At 43.0% G+C, this 15,194-nt stretch overlaps 1 protein-coding gene across 2 annotated transcripts in view; it reads right to left on the bottom strand.

Annotated features, from left to right (window-relative positions):
• Positions 1-2,649: 2,649 nt before the first annotated feature.
• LOC133115143 (nuclear body protein SP140-like protein) overlaps positions 2,650-15,194 on the bottom strand; it is an 85,660-nt gene continuing 73,115 nt past the window's right edge. For both annotated transcript variants that reach the window (XM_061224897.1, XM_061224898.1), the window contains exons 14-16: positions 4,896-4,970; positions 4,219-4,362; positions 2,650-3,278 (exon numbers count right to left, since the gene is read on the bottom strand). In XM_061224897.1, the coding sequence (XP_061080881.1) occupies positions 3,159-3,278; positions 4,219-4,362; positions 4,896-4,970 (339 nt within the window). In that variant the 3' untranslated portion in view covers positions 2,650-3,158. The remainder of the gene's footprint in view (positions 3,279-4,218; positions 4,363-4,895; positions 4,971-15,194) is intronic.

The following is a 15,194-nucleotide window of genomic DNA, read 5'->3' as shown; positions in this document are numbered from 1 at the left end:
AGATTCCAGATACTAGGGAGTGAGAATGACATTCAATAGGTCATGTTAGACACCATTTGGGATTTATTGAACAGTTTTATTTTTAATGTAGTCCATTTCGTTTTATTACAAGTCAATTTAATAATCTTCCATATCAAATTACCGAATTGTTGCTCTGTGAGGAAATTCACTCTAAATACGAATAGAGTGCTGCCCTCTAGTGGATAACGTTAACGTTAGATAAAGCCAACTGGAACCATATTTTTACATATTTTATATTAAATATATTGAATAAAACTACATATGATAAAGAAAGTGTTATCTTATCTTTTTTATATGCTAAACTTGATTAAATTGGTGATTACATGTTGAAGCTGTAGAAGAATGAAAAATGTAAGCTAAACAAAATTGTTTTTAACTACATAATTAAAATTCCTGCCTTTTACACATGTTCACTTGGCATTTATATTACATCCAAATGTCATTTCTCAGCTTAATTATCAGGCAGGCTCATAGACTTACAGCAATGTCATTTCTTCAGGAAGGCACAAGGCTAAGCTCTGCACAATTAATTTCATCAGCCAGAACTTTCTGACTGTAGCTTACACTCCAAATAGTATGCCTTTGGCCAGCACAAAGACAGATAAGAGAACAGGGAACATTCCATCGCGAGTGAAGTGAGCAAGCGGAAAAAAATGGCCTCCTCAATTCTGGAAGTCACCAGCCTCCACTGGTGTGTACTGATAGTGAATAGGGCTAGTGTGTACTGCCAGTGATTATAGCCAGTCAGTCAGTGTCACTGTGTCCTTTAAACTCTTATTTTAGGGTTGAAATCAATAACATCTCACCACAGCAACCCTAAATAGTTTAACCCCCGTTTTACCTATCGATGAATCCCACATGCACCGGTCGAAGGTTGGGGATGGGTGGGCAGACTTTTCAATCCACCCCCAGCCTGACCAAACCCGTTCTGATTCACACTTCCTGCCTCTCCTGCAGCGTCCACTTCAAACACGCTTGGACTCCCTTAAGACTGAGATTAATACAACAGTCAGGCAAGAACATTCCAGCATTCTCAACCCCAGACTCTTCCCCCCAGGTGGGTCTGCATGAAGTATTTAGCATTTCGCACAGATAATCTCCACCCCCGCATTTAGCACGCAGTCTTACCCAGAGACACGCGACGGCATCGGATAAACACAGGCGTTCACCTGATTAACTTGAGCGATGGTGTTAGGCCTGGCGAACAGCGCTTCCACAGCAGCGAGTATAGCGCGTAACATCACTAAATTGTGAACGCAAACGAGCCAGATGACTTATCCTGGCTGCATGCAGACGGCACACATAACAGGCCCAGAAAAGCGTCGGCTGATTTAGCATAGGAGGCGGCAGTGCTCGGGGGTGGGCATGGGAGAGGAACCAAGATGCGGTTTGAAGAGGTGGGTCTGTGTTTGAAGAGGGACAACAATTTGGGGCGCACCCCCTCCTCCCTAAATCTGTATGATACACTACTGTGCAACTCTCTTAGGCACATGTAAAAACAATTCCATCCATCCATTATCTGAACCCGCTAATCCTGAACAGGGTCGCAGGGGGGCTGGAGCCTATCCCAGCATACATTGGGCGAAAGGCAGGAATACACCCTGGACAGGTCGCCAGTCCATTGCAGGGCACACACACACACACTCATACCGATGGGCAATTTAGACTCTCCAATCAGTCTAACCTGCATGTCTTTGGACTGTGGGAGGAAACCGGAGTACCCGGAGGAAACCCACGCAAACAAGGGGAGAACATGCAAACTCCACAGAGAGGCCGACCGGGATCCAAACCCAGGACCTGCTTGTTGTGAGGCGGCAGTGCTGCCCAAGTGCACCATCCGTGCCGCCCTAAAAACAATTCTGTAAAGTCAAATCAATCCTTCACTTGTGGAGAGGTTGTCCATTCTCTTACGCAACTGTATAGCTAGCTTGCTAGCTAGGATTAGTTCATTTGATTTCAAAGTAGTCCCGAGATCTCCACAAGCGTTGCATATGTTGCGTGAATGTCAGATCGCCTCGCCAGGCTTTATTACCACGCACCGTTTGCTTTATCGTGCGAGCTAGCTAGCGCGGGAATAGTTTTTTCTACAACTTTTTATTTTGCCTGTGCGCTCGATCTTATTTCCAGTCCACCGTCATGATGTTAATTGTAACGCGGCTTTGTTCGCGTACAGGCGCTTTTTCCGCTCCCCCCTGATGTATTGTCGATCCTTTGTTCAATAAACCGTTGTTTAATTTGTCTATTGTGGAAGTCTGAATAATTGCTGCGTTCTTTACCGAGTCTGTCTGCGCAACTCTGCTGCGCAATTCGGGGTAGGGATTCGCTGCTGGTGCCTGTGGTGACGTATTACGCATGGCCTGCAAGAACACAACGCAGACGCCGAAGGTTCCGTGCTGGAAGGATGCGTGGTGTTTAATCTACAAGGCTCTAGTTTTGGAAACACACTTATTAAAAATGATTATAAATATTTTCAGTACTTAATTGACATAAATCGTTAGTTCGTTAGTTATAAATTACAAGTATCTCAGTTTTGCGTACACACACGAGCACCACGTTTGGATAAGATTTTCAAGACGTGTAGGAGCTGTATTGTGATACCCGACTAAATTAAAGACATTTACACTTCCATGGGCGTTTTGATCGTTTATTTACAAAGCGGGTTCTCTTACAGAATACAGCGTTTTTGTTTATTTATGAGTTGCGCTAATAGAATACATTGTTTTCCTACGTTCTGAAAAAAAACTATGAAAAGCTTACTTAAACAATTTAATAGCACTGGCGTTTTGTGAGCATGCATTCACTATAAGCATTCGGCTGATATCAAGCAACAGAAAACCCGTTTTCAAATTTCACAAGCATACTTTTTTTACTTACATTATTCTAAAAACGAAATGTATCATTTTGTGTTCAAACACCGCATAATATTTAAAACAGCTCTTTAAAAACACCAGTTTATGAATCGCTAAAAGTGGCTTTATATTGCATACCGAGTTATTTGTTAATATTGATCAAATCAATTATTAACGTTTCAAATGAAAAGCACATGTATTAGTTTGACACCTGTGTACTGAAAGTTCTGAGATATATGGCATTTTATGAAAGTAGGAGGACCGATTTGGCCTGTTAAACAGACTTCGTTAGACATTGTGAGGACCGCCTGATGATGCATCCGAGTCGTTTTTCACACTGAAGACCTGCTGAAATTCAGTCTCAAATAACTGCTTGAGTCTTGCACCCACTGGTCCAACTTCATTTTCCTGGCCAAAAGGGGAGACGGAGAATAAAGGAAATTAATTAAAATATACACAATACAATACAATACAATTTTATCGGGAAAGACTAAACAACCTTGAAGGAGCATTCATTCTCTAGTTCTGTTTGAGTCTGCTTTGTGTTATACAATACGTTTTTTTAAATTTATGAATTTTTACTTACCATATTCGATGTGAAGAGTACACATAGTACAGCGGGTACCAGAAGGAACTTGGGATTCATTCTTTATTAGTTATTCATTGTATGTTGCTGTCCAAATGGTTGCTACCCAAGTGAACAGTTTAATTTGAAATAGTTTGGATTAACCGCAGGCCCAACAGGTATGCATGGTAAATGGGAAATGGTTGGCATTTAGATAGCGCCTTTATCCAAAGTGCTGTACAATTAATGCCTCTCATTCACCCATTCATATACACGCTCAGACACCAACTGCGATTGGCTGCCATGAAAGGCACCAACCAGCTCGTCAGGGGCAATTGGTGGTTGGGTGTCTTGCTCAGGGACACTGTTGTATGAAGATAAACCTATGGTCAGTAGCTGCCTTCTCAATGTGTACACTTTTGACTTTTGTACTGCTCGTAAGCTATCTGTGATCTGTGTTGCTGTTAATAGGCTAATGAATGGTAATGAGTGGTACATTACATTACATTAATGGCATTCGGCGGACGCTCTTATCCAGAGCGACGTACAGTTGATTAGACTAAGCAGGAGACAATCCTCCCCTGGAGCAATGCGGGGTTAAGGGCCTTGCTCAAGGGCCCAACGGTTGTGCAGAGTTTATTGTAGCTACACCAGTATTAGAACCACCGATCTTGCATGTCCCAGTCATTTACCTTAACCACTACGCTACAGGTATGGTTTCCTGTCTGCAGTGTTTAAGTACGGAGCTAGGTCCCATAATCTTGCTTAGTGTGGCAGTCTTACCCTGTTGAATGTGGCAGCGTTTTTAAAGATGAGTAGGATGTCAGATTCGAACTGGCCTACAGTGGAGTACTGCCCCTCCTGCAGTTTCTCTGCTACCTTCTTCAGCCACATAGGGTTCTGAATGAATTCCCTGTAGCGTGGCACCTTGCACAGAAAACAACTATATTTAAACACAGGCACATGCAAAAACCACACACAGCACTTGTAAGAGTTATACACTCATGTACACTCAGCTGAATACATTTAAAGGTAGGTACAATTGCATGCACACGCACGCACACGCACGCACACACACACACACACACACACACACACACACAGACAAATATATTTAAACACGGGCATGAACATGCGCATACACACACACACACACACGCACACATATACACACACATCAGCAGGCAGACATAAAAACTTCAGACGCACACGCTAAACAAAACGGCAAACTTTTCAAAACATTAACACATGCAAATTATTGCATCTTTGAAATTCTGAAAAATATTATTACACTGGTGTTAAGTACATTATTAAGGTTCCCGTGAAGTTGACGTATTCACGATATATTGCAGCATGTTCCATTTCTGGAAGGGTACAACTTGCACACTGCAGCCTGGCAGACTCTTGAAACGTAGTGACGCAAACGAGGCGGACGTGTTGCTGAATTGACGGCCACTCACCGTGTCACTGGGGTCGCAGGAGAAGATGTGATCCTCATCTGAGCAGTACAGCAGCAGGAGGAGATAGTGGCATTGCTGTGGAGTGCAGTGTGTTCACAGAGTTCAGCACCGCACCGCGCCCGTACATTTTCAACAGGACGCATTCACGGAGAGCGCGGCGGCTGGATTTACGTACAGTGCAGTCCGTAAGTGTTTGGACAGAGGTACAATTTCTGTTCTTTTGGCTCTGTACTCCAGCACACTGAACGTGAAATGAAACAATGACTATGATGTACAGGGTGTCACCTTTAATTTGAGGGCATTTCAATCCATATCCTGTGATCCTTGTCGGAATTACATCCCTTTTTATCCATTTTATCCTCTAAAATGTGGAGACTATGTATAACAAGGGATGTGATTACTACAAGAATCACCCGACATGGATGTAAATTATAGGGGACAGTCTGCACTTTCACCCCATAGTCATCATTTCATTTCAAATCCATTGTGCTGGAGTACAGAGCCAAAATAAAAGAAATTGTAGCTCTGTCCAAATACTTACGGACTGCACTATATACACTCATCGAGCACTTCATTAGGAACATTTTTACTTTATTACACCTACTTATTAATGCGATTATCAAATCAGCCAATTGTGTGGCAGCAGTGCAATGCAGTCAATCATGTAGATACGGGTCAGGAGCTTCAGTTAATGTTCACAACAACCATCAGAATGGGAAAAAATGTGATCAAAGTGACTTTGACCGTGGATTGCTTGTTGGTGGCAGACAGGGTGGAAAATCCTGGGATTTTCATGCACACTAGTCTCTAGAGTTTGCAAAGAATGGTGAAAAAAAGAAAGAAAAGGTGAGCAGCAGTTCTGCAGACAGAAACGCCTTGTCAATGAGAGAAGTCAGAGGGGAATGGCCAGACTGGTCAAAGCTGACAGGAAGGTGACAAATGCGAATAACCACACATTACAACAGTGGTATGCAGAAGAGCATCTCTGAACACACAATGCATCATAACTCTAAGTGGATAGGCTACAGCAGTAGAAGTAAAAAAAAAGTCTAATAAATACCTAATAAAGTGCTCCGTGAGTGTATGAACAAGGAGACACCTAAGGCTGCAAGTTGTTGGGACTCACCAGCATGGAGTCTGAGGTGCGACAGTCTAGAGCCTGTTTGAGAGAGCGTTCACACGCAATACGGCTGCCCTGGAACTGAGTCAGTACACAGTATGTACACAGCCACTCTCCCCTGTGTGCACACATACACGTACACGTACACACACACACACACACACACACACAAATATACACATGTACACACAAACATATACACACACAAACATACACATACATATACACACGTACACACACACACATGTACACACACAAACACAAACATATAAATACACACACACACAAATATTGTGGTTATGTAACACAGTCAACATTTTTTGCAAAATATTCTACAAACATGTTCATAGGTTATTGAGTGTGGATTGACGGGCAAAAATGGCAATTTATATCCACATAAAATGAAATCAACAACACAATAAAGTGTGAAAAAAATCTAGCTGTGTGAATACTTTCTGAAGCCACTGTACACACATTACATTACATTAATGGCATTTGGCAGACGCTCTTATCCAGAGCGACGTACAGTTGATGAGACTAAGCAGGAGACAATCCTCCCCTGGAGCAATGCAGGGTTAAGGGCCTTGCTCAAGGGCCCAACGACTGTGCAGATTTATTGCGACTTATTGTGACTACACCGGGGATTGAACCACCGACCTTGCGGGTCCCAGTCATTTACCTTAACCACTACGCTACAGGCCGCCCGCGCACACAGCCTGATCATAGGACCCTTTGAGAGAGAAAGACAGCAGATCAGCGAGGGAGCGCTCACCCCAGCAGTCTCTCCTCCACGGCGGGCAGGTGGCATTCTGTGTGGAAGGCACGGGGGCAGCGGTCACAGCAGAGCAACACCCCCCGCCTCCCACAGACAGAGCAGTCATCATCGTTCCTCTGCTCCTCCTGAGACAGAGACAGCCACACTTTCCGTGATTACTCTCATTTACAAGCACTTCATACGTACATATTCATCATCATCATCATCATCACGTTATTTGGCTGATGCTTTTACCCAAAGTGACTTACAGTTGATTGGACCAAGCAGGAGACAATCCCCCCTGGAGCAATGTGGGGTTAAGGGCCTTGCTCAAGGGCCCAACAGCTGTGCAGATCTTTTCCTGATGGAGCCACGAATCGCCAAAGATGCGGGTCCTAGTCATTCACCTCAACCACTACACTACAGGCTACACTGCACACTGTATTCATGAAAGTTTGTAGTTTTTAATCATCTCCCCATTTTTGCCTGATCTCTGTGTCAATCAAATGTCATTGACCAGTTTGTACCTCCTATATCAGACAGTGACTATGTTGACCATCACCTAGCTAAATGCACGTTTGTCATTGTTTTCCTGTCATTGAGTTCTGTTCTACAGCGCAGTTGTAGTAAAGTCTTACCCATGTCATCAACAGACTGAGATTCTTTTAGCAACCATTTATATGTCCACACCACATTCCACTGCGGTCATTCCATAATGCAGTTTATTATTACCACAGGGTAGTACTGATATACGTTATACGTTACACTACAGCCTATCCTATACGCCAATCAACGGGGTACAATCCCGGCCACTGGCGCTGCGATTGGGTGGATGAGGGCGTTGCCATGGCAGCAGGGGGAGGGCCTTACCAGGTCCTTCTCTTTCTCGGTGCAAATTCCGCACGAACACAGGGGCGAGTGGCACTCCAAAACCTTCCTCTGTGGAAGAGAGACAAGCAGACAACCTGGATGTCAAGTCTTTCCTGGATGGCAGCCTTTCCATGACAGAGGTGAATAAATGCAGTTGACAGTAACAGAGTGCCTGCAAAATTAGTGATCTCCTCTAATCCATGTTTTTTAAAGATAGTTATGCGTAAAGAACCAAATAAACCACAAATACTTAATATACTGATAGTAGGTATTATGCTGCTAAGGATTTGGTATTGGGATACCGTATCTTTCTTCCATAAGTGAACAGGGCATTTACATTTTACCCAATCAGTGATGCAACCGTTTTCGTGGGATGCCAATCCAAAGTGAGCTTCAAGTGAAGATCCATATAGGATGCATATTCTAAATGAGAAGGCAATGCCGTTATTTCCCTGTCTTAGTACACATCACTGAATGAAAACATTCATAGATCAGTGTCTAAACTTAATTTAAGAAGATAAATAGAAAATGGCCAAAACTCAAAAGCTACATTTCAACTGAATCTTAATTTTCTGTATTTTTTTAATAACTTAAAATCTTTTGAAAAATAATTATGTCAATGCTGGTCCACACATGGGTGCTTCAGAGCCTTCAGATAAAAAACAGCCCACCCCTCCCATTCTCCCCCCGCCCCTCCTCCACTACCTCGATGAGGTCACTGAGCGGTTTTCCTTGGAACAGGATACTTTTTGCCCAGGAGCTGGAACTGAGCTCCTGGTCCTCCTTGGCGAACTCGACGGGGGTCAGCCATCTGCTGGCCGTCCGTATGCATTTCCCAGAGGTCCCTGGGGTGGTCCGAGAGGACAGAGAGAGAGAAGACAAATCAGCCGTCGTGTTTCAGAAGCACACCCGCTCCCCTGATCTGAACCAGGGCCCCCATTCACCACACGAACAACGAGGGAACTCAACATGTTCTGACATTTACAGCTTTGAGTTCCACCGAAACCTCACAACAGCGGTATGGACAGGCTGGGCGCGGCTGAGATAACGTGCTAACGATAAGCCGGACGTGCCGTGACTGAACGACTGCTGTGAAAAGTGACTGACTTTGCCAACATATCAGGGAGTGACCAGGACCAACAGAATTAAAGGAAACAACGAACAGTATAAATGATTAACAGAAATACTGAGCATCAAAAACATCCCTTGAAATACATCTCACCGTCAGCAATGCTTTAGGTGTGCTCCCACATTATAGCTGCCACCATACTTCCATATGAAAGTATTATCAGTGACAACCAGGTCATCACAAAGGGCTTAATATGGAAATCCAGTCAGCAAATGTACATCTCATAAAGGAAACAAAACTGGTTGAGAATATGTAATCCCCATTCAAACTGATCCTATCAGTGGATACGCCGACTTTGTAGCTCATGTACACACACACACACACACACACACACACACACACACACACACACACACACACACCGGATGCAAAACGATCTTTCTGTAGAGTCCCAGTTGCTGATCCACAGGTGACAGACAAACAAGGACCAGGAAATTCTGACATGTCTCCATTATGCATTTTCTCTGGTTGTTCTTCGTCTGAATCTGTAAAACATAAGTGTTGGATTATTTGTCCAAACAGGGCCATGTAACCCCTACAGAAGACACCTTATTCCTTTCAAGAGTGGCACAACCATTATAACGCACCTCCTCAAAATCAGAGTAACCGTCTGGCCAAATTCAAGCAGTATGCGTGGGGAAGCACAAATCATAAATCAGAGTGATTTGATTCCACCAAACGAGCAAAAGCTCCATTTCCTAACTGGACTCTAGGCTGAGCCAACATTCCTGCATGCCACTGGAAACACATGTATATAGTATTCACACTGTATACTGGTAGATGATACACTCAGTGGTGTATACTGGTGTAGGACACAATCATTGTATATTAGTATGTTAGTATATTAGTATATACACGTGTATACAACATACATACATACATGTTTAATATATCAATCACATATTATTGTGATTGATGTATTAAATGATTAGTATAATTGGTAGATTAAATGATTATTGTGATTGATAGATGACATGATTAATGCTCTGATGTCTCTTTCTTCTCTGGCAAGGCTTAAGAGAAGTGGAAACATCCTGGATTTTATTTTTTTATTATTAAAATTTAAGAACAAAAAAAATTGCATTTTCGGGATTGGCAAAAATCCACATTTAACACATTTAATCAAAGTCACCAAAGTTTAAATTATATACATGATTACTTCAACAAATAACACATGTATTACAGTGGTTAAAATATGTTTACTCCAACTGTGCTAACAGCCAGAAGCTCAAACAACAATTAATGAAAGACTGCTGTAGTTAAAACTGCAGGCCAGGTTGTTGTTGTTGTTGTTTTTGTTTCTGGCAAATTTGATGGTCACAGGTTCAACACCCAGCTTCAGCACTGCTGTAATATCACCATACTCAACCCGAGTCAATGAAATACCCAACTGTTTACAATATGTGGAAATGCTTGGCTTGGATACACCCTGCAGTGCCATCTTCCATTCCCAATGAAATATGAAGCTACAAAGGAGAAGCGCCATTTTTGTTGAAGCGCAGACCCAGACATCTTTGATGCTGTGACTGGCCAAAATATTTCAAAGCCAACAATCACAAACTTATGGTGTCATATTACAGTAGCTAAGTAATAAAATAGTAAGAAACAAAATAATGTAGTCGACTTATTCACTTTTTGAATAATTGAAAAGCTCTTTTGATAAACTTGAATCCTTTAAATAGGGACTGCTAGACACTTGTGTCTGACTGCAGGGGGGACTGACCAATCAGGGGGGTAGCCACACTGGGGCGGCCTGTAGCGTAGTGGTTAAGGTACATGACTGGGACTGAGTTCTATTATATCTGAGTTCTATTGTATCAAACTTCGTACGCAATTTGTGAACTATTCCGGGCTTAATCTGTTGACTGTGGGCGAGAGTGAATAGAGCGTTCGTCATATTCTACCTGTTCGCCAACATGTCATTACACCGCGCAGTCCACCCACGCAAAAAAACAACAACTGAAAGTTTAGAAAAATAACCGTAACCTACCTCTATTCCTGAGCGCATGTATAAACTTCATTAAATATCTACGGTCGACTTCATAGTTCCCCTGCTTTTCCTGCCAGTAGCCACTACAGTAGCCGCTACCCAAGGAACAGGAAGAGCCGATGTACAGCACTACACTCCGCTGCTTATGACGAATAGAAACTTAGACAAAACCCGCGGGGATCATACGTGAGAGTTAAGTGGAGTTAATTGTACTTTTTGAATAGGCTAAAATAATGAAGGATGGATAAGAAGAGCGCCATTTCTTGAGTTCCTATCTTATCTCTCAACTGATGATTGACGCTGCCCATCTGTACGCGCGTGTGTGTGCTTTGGCTCTGCCTATCGATCTCATTACAGACGGCCTGTAGCGTAGTGGTTAAGGTACATGACTGAGACCCGCAAGGTCGGCGGTTCGATCTCCGGTGTAGCCACACAAAGAATGTCTCCTGCTAAGTCTAATCAACTGTACGTCGCTCTGGATACTATAAAGACAGCAAGTCAGATAGATCTGAGTTCACACACGTAGGTCCAGAGTTCCGCCTGGTTTCTCTACTGAAACACACCTGCAGTAATGCAGAGCAGTAGCCCACACACGTGCGGAGACGCAAAAACAGACGCGCGCACACAGCAGAGGCAATGTCCACGCGCCAGTCCTGCCCTTTCATGTGCTCGTGCATTGGCAGGGTTTTTATTACATGCATGTGTAACCTCATATATTCGTCTGCGTTGTGTCTCAATGAAAGGCAGGAGACGTGGGACCAGTTCGTCAGTTTATTAGCCTGGCGCAAAAGACAATACGTTGGATTCCGTAGCAAGGCGGCATGGATCAACACAGCATGCGTGGCTCTAATCCTTTTGAACTGGCCTCGCTATTTTTATAAGTTCAATAAAAATACAGCAAGAATATCCAAATGAAATACATAACATGTACTTGGCGCAAAAGACAATACGTTGGATTCCGTAGCAAGGCGGCATGTATCAACACAGCATGCTAATATGAAAAGGAGATGAAATGTTAGCTATTCACACGTGGTTATAAACTTCGATAAAAAATAGCTCTCAATGTGCAAAAGTGTAACAAAATACACTGTTTACATAAGGGACGCATGTAGAACACATTTTAGTAGTTAGTGTTAACTTAGAACGTTCAGTTGTCGAATTGTAAAATAATATTCCAGGAGCGCTTTTTAACACTACTTACCGTGGCTCTAATCCTTTTGAACTGGGACGAGAGCCACGCAGTTACCTGTTTACCCCCTAGGGGCCAGTATTCTCCCAACAGCGTTACATGTCTAGATAGTAGTATAGAAAATGATACAGAAAGCTTGCAAGTGGAAGAAACCAAATCATCACTGTTACACATGCAGTTCACATTTGCGTCCACCGGGGACCGCCAAAACACAAAGATTTAACCAAACCCCAATAAATCTAGCAACACATTCACTCAGATAATAATGGCGTTTTCAGCTACCTGTATGTCCTCCACGGATAGCTGGTGTTTGTCATTTCCTTTTCCTTTTCCATGAGCAGCCTTCTTTTCCTTTTCCTTTTCCATGAGCAGCCTTCTTTTCCTTTTCCATGAGCAGCCTTCTTTTCCTTTTCCATGAGCAGCCTTCTTTTCCTTTTCCTTGCAGGCTCCTTTCAGTGCTGCTATAATCTTCAACGTCCACGCTGCAGCCTTTCGGAGAGTGCCACTGACATACCTCCACTGTGCAACATCAGAAGCAGCACGGATACCGGACACTCTGTCGGCAACAAAAGTGTGAAATCTAGAGGTTTCATTTCTCAGATACTTAAGCACAGATGTGCGATCTGTCCAATAGACTGAAGGCCTCAAAGAAAGTTCAAGTTCTGACTGCAGAATTCTATCCATTCGTACAGCCAGAGTAGATGCTGTGAGCTCAAGCCTTGGGATGGTGATGGATTTTAACGGCGCCACCCTTGCCTTGCCTTTTCTCAGATAGTCAGCCATGAATCTTTTGTATTCTTCATGAAATGTTGTGTTCCTTAACGGTTTTCTTTTCAAGCTTATGGCTCTTTGCTCAGCCAGACAGCGGTCGTTTGGGAACTCAGCCTTGTCATTTCTCAAAGGCAACCCAATGCTGTAGTGCCCTTCATTCAGCTTTACTGAGTTAGAAACCTTTTCCAAGAATGCGTGGTCTTCTTGAGACATTGCTAGGCGCTCCTCATGCTGGCACTCTGGGAAATCATGTTTCATCTGTTGCTGTAGCAACTCCTCAATCTTCATCAGAGAGATCCGGTTTGCTGTGATGACCTTCCCAGTGCCCTTTCTGAGCAGCCCATTGACTGTCCATCCAAGAGTCGTTTTTACTGCATAAGGACCATTTCCCTGGCTGTTAATTATCAACCATGGCTCCAAAGCCTTAGGAACATTGTTCCCAATCAACAGACCGACTTCCGCTTTAATTTGTGGAATCTTCACTTCGTGGAGATACGGCCATTGCTTTATATCCTCCTGATTGGGAGTATTTTCAGCTTTCACAGGACTCACAGTGTGTGAGTAAACCTCAGGGAGTTCCAGATACTCATTGCTTTCAAGACCACTGCTTTCCATACCAGTCACCATGAATGTCTTTATGACCTGTTCCTTGTTCATGGTTCTCAACAGAATACTTGTTCTGCTTCCTGTGGTCTGCAACTGTCTGAGTAAGGACTCTGTGCAGAATGTTGCAGAGCTTCCTGGGTCCATAAAAGCATATGTATCAATCACCTTATCACTTTTATTCATTTTGACTTTCACAGGGACTATGGCGAGTTTGCATTCGGAGTTACCGGCCCCAGGATCACTCCACAAGTTAGTTTGATTTGTGTAGACATCCGTCACAGCCACATCTTTTGAGTTTTCATCTTTCTGAGTATTAGTCTCTTTTTTGTTGATATGCAAGATTGTTGGATGTTTAAGAGAACACACTTCACAGGTAAGTCTCTTTTGACAACCTTTACTCATGTGACCCACTTCAAAGCATCCGAAACACACTCCCTTTTTTTTCCAAGAACTCCAGTTTTTTCTCATGATTTTTCCTTTTCAGCTGCGGACATGAACTGAGATTATGATCTTCCTTGCAATGCAAACACTCTTTCTTTGTTTTTCTTTGTGTTTTATTTGCACATTCCGATACAGCCTGCTTAGCATTGCTGCACGTCGCTGTTTCCACACTGGTAGCAAACCCACTGTATCCACTTTTGGGCCTCCTGTCTTTAGAGGGAATGGGCTTGCTTGCTTGTGATGAGCCAGCCCTTCTTGCCTGTGCGGGATTTAGGCTTCCAAACAATGTATGTGAAAGGATTCTGGATTGATAGCTCACAAATTCAACTAAATCTGCAAACTGTGCCCTTAGGCCATTGCGATCCTGTAATTCAAAAGCTTTAATTCGCCATCTTTCTTGTAATTTGAAAGGTAGTTTACTGAGAATGGCTTTCATGTTAATTGGATGATTCAATTCCTCCAAATACTGTACAGAGTTCATGGCATTCAAACATCCATGGAGAAACACAGAATAACCCTGTAAGGCCTCTGCATCCTCTGCTTGAATTACTGACCAGTTGAGACCCTTATCCAAGTATGAGGTAGCAATTTTGTGTTCGTCACCAAAGTGCTTCTTTAAGAGTTCCTTTGCTGCCGCATAGCCTCTGTCTGGATGCATATATTGGCAACTGCGCACCAGTTCTCTTGGTTGTCCCAATGTGAACTGCTCTAAAAAGAACAGTCTATCCTGGCTGTTCTCAGTTTTCCTTTCAATGCCATGTTCGAAAGCTCTTATGAAGAACAGATAGTCCAGAGGATCTCCTTTAAAGACAGGAATGGTGACTGATGGTGAAGTAAATTGGCCTTGTTGCTTAATGAGAGTTTCAGTTATTTGGTTTTGATTCTCCATTATGTTCATCAAACTGTCCAGTTCATGCATTTTATTTGAGTCATAGGTACTTGTGGATCTTTTTCTTTGTGAGTGCGTTGTGCTTACACCTCCATGTGCTCCTGTACCATGTGACATGAAGTCATGGCGTGTACCAGAACGGGCAAAAAGATCAGATGACCTGATGGTTGAAGTCTTAGATGGTCTACGATCTTTAGTGACACCTACTGGAGCTTTAGTTTCATCTGTGACATACTTCGTGTCCAAAGGGGCAAAATAAATCTGATGGGGATGTATTGTCTTTTTGCGCACAGATGCATCGGCTGTTAGAGTTCCATGTGTTATTCTCTCCACAGGTTCCTTTTGAGTGGTCGTTGCCAACAACTCTGATCGAAAATTATTATAAATATTTTCAGAGCTTAATTGACATAAATCGTTAGTTCGTTAGTTATAAATTACAACTATCTCAGTTTTGCGTACACACACGAGCACCACGTTTGGATAAGATTTTCAAGACGTGTAGGAGCTGTACTGTGATACCCGACTAAATTAAAGACATTT

Source organism: Conger conger, chromosome 16 (assembly GCF_963514075.1).
Source record: "Conger conger chromosome 16, fConCon1.1, whole genome shotgun sequence".
Classification (NCBI taxonomy): domain Eukaryota; kingdom Metazoa; phylum Chordata; class Actinopteri; order Anguilliformes; family Congridae; genus Conger; species Conger conger.
The sequence above is the reverse complement of the archived record's forward strand: the minus strand, read 5'-3'. Positions and strand labels throughout refer to the sequence as shown.